The sequence below is a fragment of the Pithys albifrons genome, chromosome 12, assembly GCF_047495875.1.
Source record: "Pithys albifrons albifrons isolate INPA30051 chromosome 12, PitAlb_v1, whole genome shotgun sequence".
NCBI lineage: Eukaryota > Metazoa > Chordata > Aves > Passeriformes > Thamnophilidae > Pithys > Pithys albifrons.
In genome coordinates, this window is record NC_092469.1 from 18,126,312 (window position 1) to 18,143,929 (window position 17,618).

At 41.2% G+C, this 17,618-nt stretch overlaps 1 protein-coding gene across 2 annotated transcripts in view; it reads left to right on the plus strand.

The window, feature by feature from the left end:
- Positions 1–17,618, plus strand: part of CDH13 (cadherin 13) — a 450,489-nt gene that overhangs the window by 301,382 nt on the left and 131,489 nt on the right. For both annotated transcript variants that reach the window (XM_071567404.1, XM_071567403.1), the window contains exon 7: positions 6,645–6,823. In XM_071567404.1, the coding sequence (XP_071423505.1) occupies positions 6,645–6,823 (179 nt within the window). The remainder of the gene's footprint in view (positions 1–6,644; positions 6,824–17,618) is intronic.

The following is a 17,618-nucleotide window of genomic DNA, read 5'->3' on the forward strand; positions in this document are numbered from 1 at the left end:
GGTTCAGGCACATATCATAGAGTTTGCTTTCTGAGTGCTAAAAATTTTGTGTGTCAAAATATTAAACCCATTTATTTTTTTAAGCTCTGAAAAGTTAATATCCTTTTATTAAACTGAGAATTGTAAAACATTTTCACCAGCTTTCCTCTCCCAGAAAATCATTTACCAGCCCAGTCACCCCATGTCCAGTTATTGTTGTTACTCCTATACCTGTAAATATTCAGGTGAGGGGGAAGATTAATAAGTAGTACACTTGGCATAGAGGAAAACCAGCCCATTCCTTCCCCTGACTGCTTGGCAATAGCTTTTATTTTTCAGTTTGACTATAGATACAAGTTGAAAAGGAACTGGCACATTAAAATAAGAAGCCATCAGAATAAGGTGACTCTCAGCATGTGTTTCTGTCAGTCTGTCTTGCAGTCAGACCCTCAAGACTTGAAATCAGCTCTCAGTTTCCACTAATTTTCTCATAGGGACAAAGTTCTGTGAAGCTTTTCCTTAAATTCATATAATTGCCATGAAAATAAAAGAGGAGAAAAAGATCCTAATGATGATCTTTAAGGGAATGACTGACCTGAGTTCCTGTAGAGACCATCTTATCCATCCAGAGGATGAGCTTTTGGACAACACCAGATAGGAAATTAGACTTCATTGATTTTACTCCATGGAACTACTTATTCTGTGCTATCTGTAGTCTGTCAGACAAATGCAAAGACTATATGCTTTTGTTTATTTGTTTTTATTGTTTGTTTGGGGGTTTTTTTGGGTTTTCTGTTGTGGGGTTTTTTTGTGAGGGAAGAGTGCACAGGTCTAAGATGTAGGTTATCTAAATTGGGGACCACAAGTCTTGCACAACACTCAATCTGTGATGGGGATTTTAGTGTTATGAAAGGATAAATAACATTCTTCGTAATTCCCTGCACCTGCAAAAAATAGAGCATAAATTTCAGCAAACATATTGTTACCACAAAGTGTCATAGCCTGGTATGTACTGGTAATACACACAGGACCTGGGACTCCTTGGTGGGACTGATAATTTTCAATATTTTCACCCAACAAAACCATCCACAGCCCTGGAGACAAAGCACAATATCCCAAAGTAACCTCCATGTGCCATAACTTCAACTGATGCAGATTCATTTGCTGACATTGCACATCTCAGTGTCTGCCCTGGGGCAGCAGCTCCCTGAAGGCTCTGACAGCAGAGGCTGGGACAGTCCTGTGCAGAACTGCTGTCCCAGGCACCCCAGCAGTGAGTAATTCATCCTGCCACAGCAGCTGTGCTGCTCAGGAGAAAAAGGTTAAACCCCTCTCTTGCTAAAGGTTGACCTGCCCATACATCTTCCCTGCTCTGTCACAACGTCCAGCTGGGAATGTCCCACTCAATTCCTGTGCCTCTCTCTGCATTAACTCTCTGCAAACAGTAACAGTTCCTGACAGTTCTTCATTTCTACTTAATGTCACCAAAGTTTCTTTTGTGTATCCAGAGAAGTTTGGTTATTTTTCATCCCTCCAGTCCTGCTGCCTGCAGAGTGTTGGCATTCCCAGGGCACAGCTCAGGGAGGCCACCTAAACTATAGGTTAAAAAGGATTTGCCACATGTCTAAATAGACAATGGCAAAAAGTCCCACAGGGGAGAATATTATTGCTCCATACAAATATAAATATGCTAAAAACCTGAACTCAATAATTTGTACTAAATGTTCTCTCTCTGTTGAGCAAGGCCTTTAAGTTTTTAAGAGCACACATAAATTAATAACCATAGTTGCAATTCAACCATAATAGACCTTTCTTTTTATATTTGCTTTGCTTCCCTGGGGCTTGTTGTCTAAAAGTATAAAATAACAGTCATGAAGAGAACGTGGTCAGGAGGGTCCTCCTTTGCTCCATTTTCTGAAGGTTGGGCTCTAGATATGGGTAACCCTCTTGGTTTCTTCCTTCTTCATCCCATTTTGCATTCCTTATTTTCCTTTTTGGTTTAAAATATCTTTACTTTTTTAAACTATGCCATTGTGCAACTGGTTGTTATCCATTTAGGGAGGTCCAGATGAACTTGTGAAAAGGTGGAGATAAAACTCAGCAGTGCAGTTGCTTTAACCAGGAAAATAGAACCTTTCTGTAAACTTGTAGAGAACATTTAAAGTACTGAACATACAGAGCAGACACACAGAGTCAAAATAACATGAGAAATCTCCAGTGTGAAGTTTTTGGGTATTGAAACTCTCATTAAATTACAACTTATCAGTCCTTAAAATGGATAATATTTTACTATGAATATTGAAATTCAGTCTTAGGGCTGAAGGTTTGAGATATTTGTTCTCAATTCATCAAGCTGGAAATAGGCCTCACCTCCACAGTGTTCCAGTCTTATTTGTCAACCAGCAGCTGAATAAAGTAAATAAAAAAGGGTGGTAGGAATGTTCTCTTGGCATCTTGACAGAAAAAGAAAAAAAAGGAACAAAAAGGAAAAGAAAGGAATAAAAAGGTTATTAAGAGGTTATTAACTAAATGCCAATGAGTTTTGCCCAAGAAACCATCTGTTCCAGTCCCCACAACACTGGGCATGTGTTGTGTTTTCCTTCTGAGTTCCCAAAGGGAGTTTTTGGCCAATTTTCCAAGCCCACTTAGAGGCTGAATGAGCAACCAGTGGCTGCAGCCTCTGGAGCAGCAGGTGTCTGACCCAAGGGCAGCTCTGGGAGGTGCAAGGGCAGGTTCTGAGGATTCTGAGAATCGTGGAACTGCCAGGAAGGGAGACAGAGACCCCCCTGGATGCTGAGATGCCCCTGCACCAAGAGTGCTGTTCCCACGGTGTCTGGGCATCACTGGCACCACTACCAAGGGACTGTTTTTGCAGAAATTTCTTCCCCAGCTCAATAAGTTAATATATATTGTTTGACATGACAATGTGGCAAGCTGTTGTTCTGTGGATTGAAAGCAGCTGCATTTGACTGATGCCAGGAATGGAAGAATTTAGAAAATGACACTGAATTAGAGGGAGTCAGTTTACAGGGCTGGGGAAATGAATATTTTATGGAGAATAAAGCTTTGTGATGGAGGAGGAATGCTGAGGGAGTGTGAATCTTGAGTGGAAGTCTTTAGGGCTGCTGCATGCTGTAGAGCCTTTCACAACAGACATTTGTGTCACTACACTTTAAGGAAGGAAATCTCTCTATAAACGTTGTCTTTTGTGGTGTATGGTCATGTCTCTGAACAGCTCAAGTAGGATAGGAAAGTTCTTTCCTGGAAATACAGAGATTGGACTTCTCCAAGGGGTACCTGGTGTGTATTTGAGCTGCTTGTTTAAAGCTGTTGTGAGTGTGGAGGCATCAGCCAAAAATATGGAAGCACATGAGTGATGTTTAAAGAGGTGCAGTTTTGTGATGGGGGTTCCCAAATACACAACCTCAGACAGGCTGTTTTAACACCTTAGGACATCTAAAGACAACCCCACATCTTATGTGCATTCTCACATCTGTTCTGTGAACTTGTGAGAACAGAATAACTGCTACTGAAATGGAAATGACACACTGATGGTAGTCAGAATTTAGTATCTCCAAATGGTGACAGAAGCAGCACAGAGAACAGTGGTTGTGATTGTGCCCAGCTTTGCTCCTGGAGCTGCAACCTCTGTGCAAAATGAATCAGGACTCTGCTCCTCTGAGCTGCTGAATTGCTCATCTGTGTGCACCAAAGGGATGATTGCATGGAACAAGATCATGGCTGGTGAGTTGAAGGGTTAAAGAACTGCAGCTGGCAAGTCAGAGTCAGAGTCTGCCATTGCACTGGGCCAGTTGTGTGCCAGGCTAACCTCTGTGCCAGCCTAACCTCTGTGCCAGGGTAACCTCTGTACCAGGCTAACCTCTGTGCCAGGCTAACCTCTGTGCCATGCTAACCTCTGTGCCAGGCTAACCTCTGTACCAGGCTAACCTCTGTGCCAGGCTAACCTCTGTACCAGGCTAACCTGTGTGCCAGCCTAACCTCTGTGCCAGGCTAACCTCTGTACCAGGCTAACCTGTGTGCCAGGCTAACCTCTGTGCCAGGCTAACCTGTGTGCCAGGCTAACCTCTGTGCCAGGCTAACCTCTGTACCAGGCTAACCTCTGTGCCAGGCTAACCTCTGTACCAGGCTAACTTCTGTGCCAGGCTAACTACAGAGCTGGGCATTTACACCAGAGCTCAGCATTTCCATGTGCCTTCCACAGTCTTATCAGCAGGAATATTTCAGTACAACTACCTTGGACAACTGTACAAGGAGGATTTCTGCTGAGCATATATAGGAATAAGTATCTAAACCTCTGGAACATCAGCTCATCTAATAGAGAAATAATAACAGCAACTGTACATTCATTTAAAATGCTGTCTGATGTACTTGGATATGGCATCTCATTAAAATGCATTTTTCAGGAAAACATTGTGCACTGAAACCTGTTCAAGTTTCACCTGAACTTCGACACCCTCTAAGATCCCTTGAAGATTTGCCTTAGTCCTTATTTATTTCACTGAAGTCTCATGTTTAGGAGAGCTTCATGAAACACATTATTTAATATTAATAGAAAAAAATCTAAAAATGTGATAAATGTCTAAAAAATAACACATTGTGTTGTACTTGTGAAAAGAGAGTGACTCTTCATTCCTTGAAACAGAAAGCTGCTCTTTTTCCTCTTTTCTTCTGAAACAGTCTCAGACAAAGTCAGTGGAAATATCAGGGCTGGGATCACCTTGTAATGCTGGCAAACATGGCCTGGTATCCAGCATAAGCTGCTTTTTGAGCTGTCTGACCTTTAATCACTGCTGAATAAAACCAACATGCTCTCAGATCTCTGCTATTTTCCCCAAGGGGGTAACTCTGCCTGAAGTAGCAATGAAGCAAAACCTTGGAGAGCTTATAGTCAAGGTCACTCCAAGTAGAGACAATACTTTGCACTCTGGGAAGCACAGCAAAAGGAAAAATAAAGAAGAAATCTATCTAAACAAGCCAGTTGTGTTTGTTTAATGGTGAACCAGACAGTTGTTGTATCAGCCTGTAAATGAAGCTGGGACTGTTGTGGTTTTTTTATCACAATATTTCATTTTTATTTCATTTTTAACTTTGAGACCTTCAGAGAGAATATAAACTCAGTGTTCTGCACTGTACAGGAATGATCCATGTTTCTGTTCCTGAGACACTTCCAGTCCAATGTCTTAGGCCTTGTCTGTATCACAAACCTTTAATCACTCACCCTTATTTTGCCTCAAAAATCTACAGGCTACTGAGAACAGATCAGATGGTCTTGCAGACCTGTTGAGAAATTAAAATTTTGTATTTGAAATGTTTTCATCATGATATTTTAAAATCACCCTTGCCCAGTCTGTGGGATTGCCATCTAGGAATTACTCTCTAACTAATCCTTAGAACTCCCTGTGACCCTCTGACTCACTCAGGAGATAACGTGGTGCCAGTGGAAGCCACCTCAGTGTCAGTTGTGAAGCTCATGGAATCTGATAAGCTGTTTCAGTTGGGACTTTTAGGACAAAGAATGGATACCTTCCTAGATTGCTTATTTGTATAAATATATTTCACATTAATCTGTTATTAAAATGTTATTCTCCATTGAAACTAATTTGTTGATTTGATTGTGACTTTTTTGCCATTAGTCAGAGTTTCATTCTGTCTTCAGCTCAGTATTACCAGAAATATTTCAGTCTTGCTGTGATGATTTATTATTTAATTAGATTTTCTAAAATATAATGCTTATAGTTATAATTAAAAATGAACTCTTGAAGAAATCAGGAGTCTGGGCAGGTGACAGTGGTTCCCTTATTGCATCTCCAGAGGAACTGGGTGCTGTAGGAATTCTGTATTTAAACCCCTTCCTCACTGGAAGGACAGTGGGGCAATAGAGATGGGGGTTTATTGGGGCTGACACAATAAGCCCATACATTTGTCAAATTGAAATTAGAATAATGTAGGCTTTAATAATTAAGTTAATATTAAATACATTTTGACATTGCAAGACATTACAGTGCAAAAGGAAACCTTTCTCTTATCTCAGAATTATTATTGTCATACACATCTGTAGACTTTCTACCTGCAGAATTCAAAGGGAAAAAGATACACCTGTAGCTCATTTAGTGAAGTGCAATTATGGATGGCTTCAAAGTACACAGATAGAGGGATTTATGTTAGAGCCACATGTCTGCTGCAAATCATAAGCAGCTCTTATTGATAAAGTTATTATAATTATATTATGAAGTTACTATAAGAGGGCATGGCCTTAAGCTCTGCCAGGGGAGGTTTAGGTTCAATATCAGGAAGAAATTCTTTACAGAGAGGGTGGTCAGGCATTGGAATGGCCTGCCCAGAGAGGGAGTGGATTCTCCATCCATAGAGGTGTTTAAGATGAGACTGGATGTGGCACTGAGTGCCATGGTCTGGTGATCAAAGGTTGGACTTGATCTTGGAGGTCTCTCCCAACCCAACTGATCCTCTGATTCTGTATTATAAAGTCCCTTGTTGGCTAACTAGCAATTAAAACTAGTACAACCACAAGCACAGGCTGAGCAGCAGGTGGAAGCAATTAGTGCTCCTGATGAGGTAATTGGATATTGGCCCCAGGTGCGGTGCCAGGGCCAGCAGCCCATGCCCTGTTTGTGCCCTCTCCCCAGGCACCACCGTGATGCGCATGACGGCGTTCGACGCCGACGACGCCAGCACGGACAACGCGCTGCTGAGGTACAACATCCTCAAACAGACCCCCAGCAAGCCCTCCCCAAACATGTTCTACATCGACCCGGAGAAGGGGGACATTGTCACGGTGGTGTCACCTGTGCTGCTGGACCGGGAGGTGAGTCAACACTTTCCTGTTCTCTCACGTTTCAGTGGTTGTGCCTAAAACCTTCTGGTTCTGAGCGTTGTGGGGGTTGAGCTGCTTAACTCTGAGGAGGCTTTTAAGGGTTTTGTTTGTTTCTTATTTGAGTGTTGGGAGTTGTATGGTCAGTGTTGGTAAATCTGGTGCTTCCTGATTTCTGGGCAAGATGTGTTGAACAGTGAGAGCAAAAACATCAGGAATAAACAGAAGTCAACTTAGAGCCACCAAGTGCCTGTTTGGAAGTAAAAAACCTCCACACCTGACTGTGCACGTGGCTTGCTCTGAGGTCATTACAGTTTGATACTTTAAATCCTTTTCTAGAATCTTCTTTTTATGTGGGAACTTAATGGACTAATTAACTAAAGTCAAAGACAGAAAATACAGAAGGAATAGTGAAATGACAGGTTGTCTACATGCGGTTTTAAGATGAATTAACATAATGCCAAAATCTATGTTTATTACAGATCATTAACATTATGAGACATAAATTGATAGCAAGGAAAGCTTAGGTATGACCATTTAAAGTTCAGGATCTAATAAAGTACAGCTGATCTGTCAATGCAGATGTTTAGTTATCAGAATGTGTGAGATCTGGGCACCAGCACAGTGGTGACCCCAAACAGTTCCTCTGTAAATCACCATTTCATTTCACTAAATAGCCCTTAGATTCTTGGAGACAACCAAATTATTTTCCTGCAGGCTGTCTCAGGGATGTGCTGTCACTGAGCTGGTTCTCTGGTGAGATTCATGGCTGTCCAGTGATCTCAAAATTCAACATGTTATTTCTCATTTTAACCAGGTGAAAATGTTGCCTGTACCACCTTTTTTTTTTCAGCTTGAGTAGTTTTTCTTAAGGTTTTTCCAACAGCAAAGATTTAATGGGCAAAATAGGCACAGATTCCAGACACTCAGTGCAGTAAAACCAAGGTCTGGGCCCATAGGTCTGTCTTTTTAAGTTTAAATAAATTCCAAATTTTTATGTTTGTGTGGCTGGCCACAGAATCATTCCCAAGTTAAGGTTTATCCAATCACTACCCTTTTGCCTCAAGCTCCCCTTCTAAATTCATTGTTTCACTTCAAAAGCTTTATACTGTTTTCTGAAGTCATTTTTAGGTATTTTTATTCCTAATAGATAACCATTCCCCAGATTAAACCATTTGACTCAAAATTAGAAAATCGATGGCAGGGAATGAACATGCCTGTTATTCCTGGTGCCTTCCAGAGGTCACTGGTGATTCACAGAGCAGGGATTGTGTCTCCATGCAGCAAACCTGCCCCAGATCGAAGGGCTCTTATGGCTGGGCAGTATATCCTGAGAGCAGGAGCTGCATTCCTCATGATTTTTAATAATAGCCAATTCAATAGCTTTGCTTTGAAGGTGACATGACAAGCTGCAGGCTTGGTGAAACTCTGAAGTCCTTTTTGTTGCTGCTGCAAACACTGTGACGTGTTTTATGAGCCAAATGTAGGGCTGAGGACAATTTTAACACTAAACCCCAAGCATTATCTGCAGGTAAAATCCAGTCCCATGTTGGCTCTTTGGGGGAAAAATATGTTTTCCATTTCTTCACAGGAGGCTCTTTGCTCCCTGTCCTGTTTGTGGGTTCAGCCTCTTCTCTCCCTTCCTACCTGTGCATGTCTTGTGTGGAAATTTGTTGTCGTGCTCCTTTTTCAGACCTCTGGAGTTGGACATTCATGGTCAAAGATGTATAAGTTCTGTTTTTAACCAAAATATCAGCTTTTAGGGATGAGTCTAACAATCCTAATCTGACAAAAATGTGGGTACCAGCCTAATCTTAATGCTATATAAATAACTGTTACGTGTTTCTGTGCAGCTCATGATAATGAATTATTGCAAATAACTGTCTGAGGTGGGGAGAGACAGGAGAAACACTTGGGGGAGGAAATGTCTGAGCAGTTTCCTACTTAGGGAATAAGGTGTCTGCACATCCCCAGGCTTGACTCAGTGACTGTTTGGAGAGGTGTTGGACCAGAGGGAGTCCCACGTGCCCCTCTGGCAGCTCAAGTTAGTGCCTCCTTGTTGTGAACCTTTGTAAGGCTTGAGTGTTTTTGCTTTTTTTCCCCCAATCTTCCATGAAATGTGTTGTAGAGACATGGGAGGAAGAAATGGCATTTCTCCTGAAAACCTTGCAATTAGGTGTGTAACATGAGAGGAGAAAAACTGCAGATAGAAGACAAAAATCTCTTGAAAGAGAATTTGTGGACAGGAGACAGGAATGGTTTTACCTCTGCAGTTCTTACCCTGTTTTCTTTGCATCCTGCTGGGCAATTCCACAACCCACAAACTGCAAAAACTGCTCCTGGTGGCTCTGATTGTTCCTGACTGCAAGTTCAAAGCTGCACTTGCTCCAAGGTTTCACTTAAATTTTAATTTTTGCTTAAATCTTAACTTTTAATTGGGTCAGTCACCTGTGATTGTAGGTGTGCTCTTTAAAACTCTATTAGCCCCAGACACCAATTAAGGGCTAAATTAAAGTAAAAATTTCTCTAGGATGGACATGGGGAAAAAGAGAAAACTTTCTTATTAATTTGTATCTGCACCAGAGGATTATATGAAATCTTCTAAAGTCTGTTAAAACACTGATTAAATTACTCCTATTTTCCATCTCTCTGTAAGTTTTACCATTTCTTGGATCTTGGTGCTTTTGGGAAACTCTTCATTGCATTTAAAAAAACTTAATATGAATTTTTTGAGGGGTTGTTTTGGTCTTTTTTTTTCCATTTTATTATCATTTTTTCATGTTTGTGCATCAGAGGGAACAGGACACTGAGGGGTTTGCCCACACAAAGATGTGGAGGTAGAAAATATCTGGCATTTTTTTGCACACATTGGATAGTCCATATTGGTTTTCATGCCTCAGCATTTTCAGAAAAGTTGCTGTGTCATAGCCTAGAAATTCTTGTTCTAGAGCAAAGAATCAAAGTCCAAACATTTGGCCTAAAGTAAAATCAAGTTTGGTCATCTTGAGACTCAGGTTTTACATCCAGTTGAATTTGTGTGGGAGAATCTCAACATGTATCATTAAATATTTAAGTTAATGATTTTAAGAGATGAAAATCAAAGAATTTTTTTTCTGTTAATAAATAAAATTAAATTCTAAATAGACACTTTTAGAATAAAACCACATTTCAAAGTCATGCAGGAAAAAGGTGTGTAGGAATCCCAGAGGTTCCATCCAGCAGAAACACTTAACACTGTGCAGGATTTGTATTCATATACCAGAGTATTTTTATTTCTAAATTTTGGAGATTCAGGATTGTCTCCAAAAGTCTGTGATCCTGGGGGTTTAGAGCCAAACTCAGATAATTTCTCAAAGAACATCCATTTTCATTTTCAGAAGGCAAGCAAGGACATCTTTTTGAAGATTGATGTGTTGGGCTTTTTTCTTGTGGGAGTTTGGCATCCTTGGATGTGTCAGTAATAAAGATTGAAGAGTGTTAGGGGGCAAATTATACCTCCAGGTATCCTTTGGAGAATACATTTTGATTCATAAATTCAGAGGAGAAGGATGCCCTCCATCAAAGTGGATGGTCTAAGTGACCCAAAATAGAGCACAACAGGGGAACAGTAGAAAAGAAAGAAAAAAAGGGAAGGGAAAGAAGTTGAGATTAAAAAAAAAAAAGAAAGAAACCTTGAGGAAATGCCCTAAATTTGTATTTCAGGGATGGAGATGCCACTTCAAAGTGACACTTTCCTGCAGTGAAAGAAAAATAATGTTCCTCATGTGCATAGGTGAAGAAAATGTTGGCAGCTTTGTAGAATCAACTCTTAAATTTCCTTTATGGCTCAGTAATCAGGTTTTCTGCTTCCCCACAATGCTGTTTTGGTAAGAAACAGTGGTACAAACCCCCCTGCTCTCCAGGAGAGTAACTGTGATTTGGATAAATCTGATGACTAAAACACTCTAAGAAAGCTGTCACCACAGTTGCTTAAGTGAAATATTTACTTCTCACAGTCTGAGGAATAACCTGCTCCTGCTTTTGATGGGAACTGCTGTGCTTAATTTCAGCCCAAGTCAGCAAATAGCTGCAGATATCTGTGTGCTGTCACAGGGGTGTTTACACACCTCAGCAAAAGCAGTCCCGGGGTCTGTGGCTCTGGGTGACCCCAGACTGGAGGCAGGGGCAGACATGGGTGTTCTCCAGTGGGGCTGGCACTGGTGTGATGCCCAAACAGCAAGGGCTGTGTCCTGGAACCATCTGAACCAGCCTTGAGGCATCAATCTGCTGTTGTTTGACTCATATAAACCTTTTCCTCTCTTTATGTTTGTAAATGGAGCTGAGAGCCTTATGTCATAAACTATGAGAAACCTGGAGTCCCATCAGCCCACCCTGCCCGTGTTTGTGTGAACTGCTGGTAACAACAGAGATGATGAGGGGCTTGGAGCATCTCCCTGATGAGCAGGGGCTGCAGGAGCTGGGCCTGGTTGGTCTGGAGCAGACTGAGAGGGGATCTCATCAATCCATGCAAATATCTCCAGGGGGTGTCAGAGGGTGGTGCCAGACTCTTTTTGGTGGTGCCCAGGACAAGGAGCAATGGCCATAAACTAAAACAAAAGAAATTCACCTCAACATGAGGAAGAACTTTCCACTGAGGTGCCAGAGCACTGAACAGCTGCCCAGGGAGGGTGTGGAGTCTCAAACCAAACCCACCTGGACACGTTCCTGTGTCACCTGCTCCATGTGACCTTGCCTTGGCAAGGGGTTGGACTGGAGGATCTCCAGAGGTCCCTTCCAACCCTAGAGCTCCTTTGTTTCTGTAAGAACTGGCTGAACCTCCTGCTCTAAGATTGAAACACCCACTGCACCCCAAGGCAGTGCATCCCAACCAGCAGGTGCCCATTCCTGCCAGTCCAGTGGTGAAGGAGGGCACAGTGGGGAGCAGTTCCACAGCAGTGCCAGCCCCTGGCACACTCTCACCAGCAGGAGGACATGCTGGGCAGGAATGTTGGCAGCCTCAGCCAGCTCTGCTGGGACAAGGGACTCCAAGGGGTCATGTTGGCACTGCTGAAGTTCTCTGAAGGAACAGCAGCAGGAAATGGAAAAACTTCTCCACTCCTGCACATGGACACTCCCTTTTATCCATATTTCCCCTTTTGGAGATGGGTCTCAAACAGTCAATATTCTTATTACACACTCGATCTAAATGCAAATGCTGAACCAACAGTGCACTCTCATTTTTAATGAAAAGATATTAATCTTCTCAGCAAATGCATTCCACATTTGATCTTCATATTAACCTCTAAAATATTCATATTTACAGCAATTGTGGGAAAACATATACCTTGGAGTGTATCAGCTCTGAGCTGGAATAATTGTATCATTTTGTCTTGTCTTCCCTGACAGAATTCCCACTTGCACACCTTTAACTTGTTTTGCAAGATGGGAAATTCTGTAGCTGAACCTCCATTTCTACGGTTTAGGGGTTTTTTTAATGACAGATGTAGCAACATCTCCTATTTTCTTTCTGCTTAAAATCCAGGATAAACAAGGCATTCATCCTTTTCCCTTGGTTAATGCATTTCTTATACTGTGGTGTCTGATGCCTGCAAATGTGAGGAGCAGAGGGGTTTGGGGCAGAGGGGGAAGAGTTGTGGGTCTTCAGTCTCTTTTCCGAGAATATTCCATAGTTCATTGTATCTTAAATATCAGAAAAGTAGAAAAATGGGCAGAAGAAATCTCCCAATTATAATGATACTTATAGACAAATGGGCAGAGAGGGAAAGTGCCTCTTAGTGAGAAGTAAACTCGCATTTAAAGTTAATTTTATGATGAACTTTTCATTTAGGCTTTTGAGCTCAAATGCCTGCAGTGAGAATCTTATTTTACCAGATGCACCAGTAACTCTTAGTTTGATTCCTATTATGGTTTTGATGAGGGAGCTCATTAACCTGCTCTTAAATCTTGAAAGAGGCTGTGAAAAAGAGAAATAAAAGTAAAAATGATATGTCAAAATATGAGTAGTATCATTTAGGTTAGAAATAGTAAAGGTTCCTATTGAGAGAACATAAGAGAAAATGTTCATTAAAAAACCCTGATGTGTTTGAAGCTTTAGTGGCAGAATTTCTGCAAATCCTTCATTATGTTGTTAGATAATTGATAATTTCATTTAATTCAACACATGGTTTGATAGTCAGATTTTTGTTAACAAAAAAAAAAAAAAAGAAAGGAAAAAAAAAAGGAAAAAAATTATCTGGCAATAAATGGGCCAGAGTTTCTTTTCTTTAGAGATCCATGAGGGATGAGCAGATCACATCAGGAGCCTCCCAGCACCATGTTCCTGTGCCCTTCTGGGCAGGGAGTAGAACAGATAAAGCACTTCATGGCTTTGCTTCCAGCATGAAGAATCCCACCCTTGGAAAACACAAGCATGGGGGGAACAAACCCTTTTGCTTCCTTGGGCAGTGAAAGGCTCCCTGAGCTCACTGCTCCCCTCTGTGCTGCACTTCCCTCTCCCACTGGCACTGGCCAAATCCTGGAGACCTCTGGAGCTCCTGGATGGCCCCTCTGGGTGCTTTGCAGTCCCAAACTCTGCTTGGTTTGTAGGCAGGACCCCCTGGGCACCCTGCCAGGTCTGCTGCCCAGTGTCCATGTGTGGCTGCTCCTTCCCAATTTCCAATATAAGCTGGATAAACTTCTTAAACTGCAGACAAACTTCTGCAAGAACATTTCCCTCCTGTGTGTAGATGAGCCACAGGAAATCCCAAACCATCACACAGAGGAATCTTTTTCTATTTGCTTTGTCTGTGTTTCCCTCTGACACCACCAAGGGAAGAAGAGAATTCCTGGTTTTCATGAGGATCTCTGATGTATTTCTTAGGTGGGCTCCTGGCTCTTCATTCCTTTGGGATCTTCTCCACCAGGTGATTCTCAGCTATTGCATCACAGTAAAATACATACTCCTATGTTGTTTGTTTCCTGGAAAAGCTCCATATTTTCCACAATATGATTTTTCAAACCAGCAGTTTTCTGTATCTGCACCAAGAAACATTCCTGTTCTCCCTCTCATGTTTTGGGTTAGTTTTGGTATCACAACCTCCTGTGGCAGCTCCTTTGAGCCTCCAGACATGTCACTCATCCAAGCCCCTGAGTTCCTCTGACACTGCAGAGAAAGTGAAAAAATACCATCCTCAAGCCACTTACAAAGAGTGACACAAAACATGATATCAGCTGTCCATGTGCTTTGAGTAGAGGCTGATAACTGAAATGTTTGGGGTTTTTTTTTGGCTGGAGTTTCTTTATTTAAAGAATTGAAAGGACTGTTGGCTCTAGGGATGCCTAGATGTTAAAATCTCACTGTGACAATTGACTGTCCAGGAGGGGAAAAGGAATGTGGACCTAAAGAAACCCTCAAATAGCAGATTTTGCAGAGGAGCTGTTTAATTGCTAAATTTTGGCCCACATTCTGGGAGTGCAAAGAGCACAATGGTCTCTGAGGTGTAAAACGGGGAAATTCCAGCATGCAGACATGCCAAGCATTCTGGAGATGTCTGGGGCAAGAGTTTCAGCTCAGGGTGAGAGGGTGGAAGGGCCAAAAGGTGAGAAAAATCTGAACTATTCTCACTGCCAATGTTTTTCACCCCTTTATAGAGACAAGGAATATGACTCCGAAAGGTAGAAGTTCCTACTGATTAATGCCAATAAATCCTCCTTTTCTTGCAAGTATCCCATTTCCCAACAGGTTTTGCTGCTTTTATAAGTTGAATTTCCTGTTATAGAAGTATTAAGGATGTATCAAAGTCAGTGCTTGAAAAGGGCCCTTTTGAATTTTCTGTTTTAAGACTGATTTTTGTATCAATACTTTCAGAAGGGTCAGCTCTTAAGAGAGCAACAAGTCAAAACATCTGGGATTGGTCAGTTCACAACCAGCAGAACACGAGTAGAATCATGATTTTCTGGTTTTGTTAACAGAAAATGGGTATTTTAAAATACATGTACAGTCATTTTTGGTTCCACTGTCACAATTACCATTTCCCAGGATGTTATTTTGGGATAATTCCTCCAGCACCAATGGGATGTTACTTTGATTCCCCAAATGTCATCACACAACAGGCTCATCTTTCTCATTTTATTTTCCCTTTCTTTTACCTTTCTTGTTTTCTTATGAATCTTTCTATTTTTCGAGTGGACGTAGCAAAAATTATTTAAAATATTCTCCTTTATAGGAGGTTGTATCTTAATACCATCAACTGACAAATTCTTTCTCTCCTAATTCTGCCTCATTTTAACCATCTTTTGTGCTGGAGTATCTACTTATAATGCCATTAATTAAATGGTGTGTGTGTGTGTTTTCAGCTTTTACTCTGTGTAATTGTGTTCTTTTGGCTCCTCTGGTGCAGTAGGTCCCATTTCTCTCTGTAGTTGTGTCCACATCCCATAGTACTCACTTTGTACTATAGAGTGTTATAAAACTCTCTTCATGGTTTAAATAAACCCCTCTTGGTCTATGTGAATACTTTCCTTTTAGTTTTCTGTTTATACACTCACAGCATCAACAAAAAGGTGATTTGGGAAGGCAGAATGTGAATAAATCCCAAGAGTCACATCAATCAAATGGCCTTTGCTTCTCTTTTGGACTGGAGAATCCACCAGTGTTGCACTTGGACAACATTCATGGAACTTGTTGCCTATTTGTTTTTAATTTCTATATATTAAACAAATTGCCAAATTTGAACTCTTAATTCAGGTGTAGCTGGAACATCCCGGTGACACCTCTGAGTGTGTGTTTAGTGTAAATATCCATTACATCCATGTCATGTTTATTCAAACATTTCAGAAGCTCAGAACCTAAAGCATAAACGATGGCATTCCAGTTTGTCTTTTTCCTTTTTATACATCCTCTACTTTTGTGACCCAGCTCTGAGAGGTCCCTGGACTGATTTTCCCTGGCTTGGAAGGTCCTGCATTTCCTGAGTCCCTGACAGAGGACACAGCTCTGCTCCTTGTGCATATAAACCACTTTTGCTGCTTATTTTTCCAGTTTGCTTTTGCCATCTTTAACTTGGTCTCCCTTGTGCCATGGCTCTCTCTTTTTTTCTGGTTTTTTTTTTTTTTATTTATTTTTAAGGAAACTATTTCCTTGAGAGGGAATCCATCAGGCATCATTCTCCCTGCAGATCAAGTATGAGCTGACTCCTTGGAGACAACGTATAAATCACTTCTAAGGGAAGATATTGCTCACTCAGAAAAGTGATTTGTAAACACTTTAAGGTTGTACCATGTCTGAGCATCATTCTCAAATAGACACCTGCAGGGAAAGTGCTGCAATGTGGATTCTGCCTCGGAGCCTGATGGGCCCAGGGAGCAGAATTTATGAATGGGGACCTTTCTTCTTTGGCAAACAACAATGTGTTGTCTGGCACTGCTCATTTAATGATTTTTAGAATACCTGCCCTAGATGAGATGGTTTCAGCATAAAAATGATGTACTGGCCAATTTAATTTTTCTTTCTAGTATTTCCACTTGCATAAATTTGGAAGGCAGACCTTGGCCAGGCAAGATGAGATGTAGTTGCAAGGAGACTCCCAGCCTTTGAAATGGGGGATAATTCCATCAACAACCATGAAAATATTCCAGTTTGAAGGGACTGCAGCAAAAAAGAGGCTCTACAATCTGCCTTTTGCTTCTGCAGTGAAGTAGTAAATTTTATTTTATTCCAAATGTATTTCTATTTAATAAACATCTGTCATGTATATTTAAAGCTGCCATTCCAGGATTGTAATTATATCATCTGAAAATAAGTCCTCCTCAAAAGAGAATTGAAGTGACAGGCTGAAGAAAATGAAACATGACGTTGCTCCTTCTCCTTTCGTCCTAGAGCTAAAATTTAAATTAATTTCCCTCTCCTTGTCAGAAATTATTTTAATTGGGAATTACTTTTGATTGCAGTTTTCAGAAAGGAGTGGCATCTCTCCCATTGTGTGTGCACAGAAGTTGTTCAGTGTGTACAGAATATTTTACTTAAATTAATCATTTGTAAATATCATAAGGGGTTGATTGCTGTGCTGGCAGTTCTAAAGAAAATTAAAAAAAAAAAAAGAAAAAAGAATAAAAAAAGGAGAACCCCAAATCTGAGATAAATGTGAAGATTGTCACTTTTTTGTTTCTTGGCACCTTTTCCTGCAGCCCTGGTGTGTTTGTTGCCATAGTTACCTGCTTGTTGGGAGAACTGAATATTTGCTGGTAGCAGTAACTAGGCTGTAAAAATTAGATATGCTGCTTTGGTTCAATTTGGGTTTAGCACTGAGGGGTTTTTTTACACCTGAATTTCCCCTGGAAGTGTTGAAGGGAAGTTGTGGAGTCTCATTCCTGTGGGAGCCAAGAGTCTCTGCAGCCCTGGAAGTTCATTCCCACTCATTCCACAGCCCTCTGATGAACTGAATGATCCTAATTAAGTTGCCTTCCAACATACTTTAATTTTCAGCTTTAAGACCTCCTTTAGTAGGAGTTTCTTCTATTAATATCTTAATTAAATATCACAGAGGACAACAGGAGTCAGGCCAGGGCCATCACAGGTGGTGGCTTTGTGTGCTGAAACTGCCCAGTTTATAGGGATAAAATGTGAGTGTTTGACCCAACAACCCCTTCTGAACAAGTTCTTTTTTGCCATGATGCTTTTTGCCACCTGGATCAGCCACCACACTCAGTGAAGCTTCAGAGGTGCAGCTGGGAAAAGCTCTCCAGGTTACAGATCCCTGGAAGGTGCACATTGGAGAGGAAAAAGGGCTTCAGAGTAATAAGAAAAGAATGT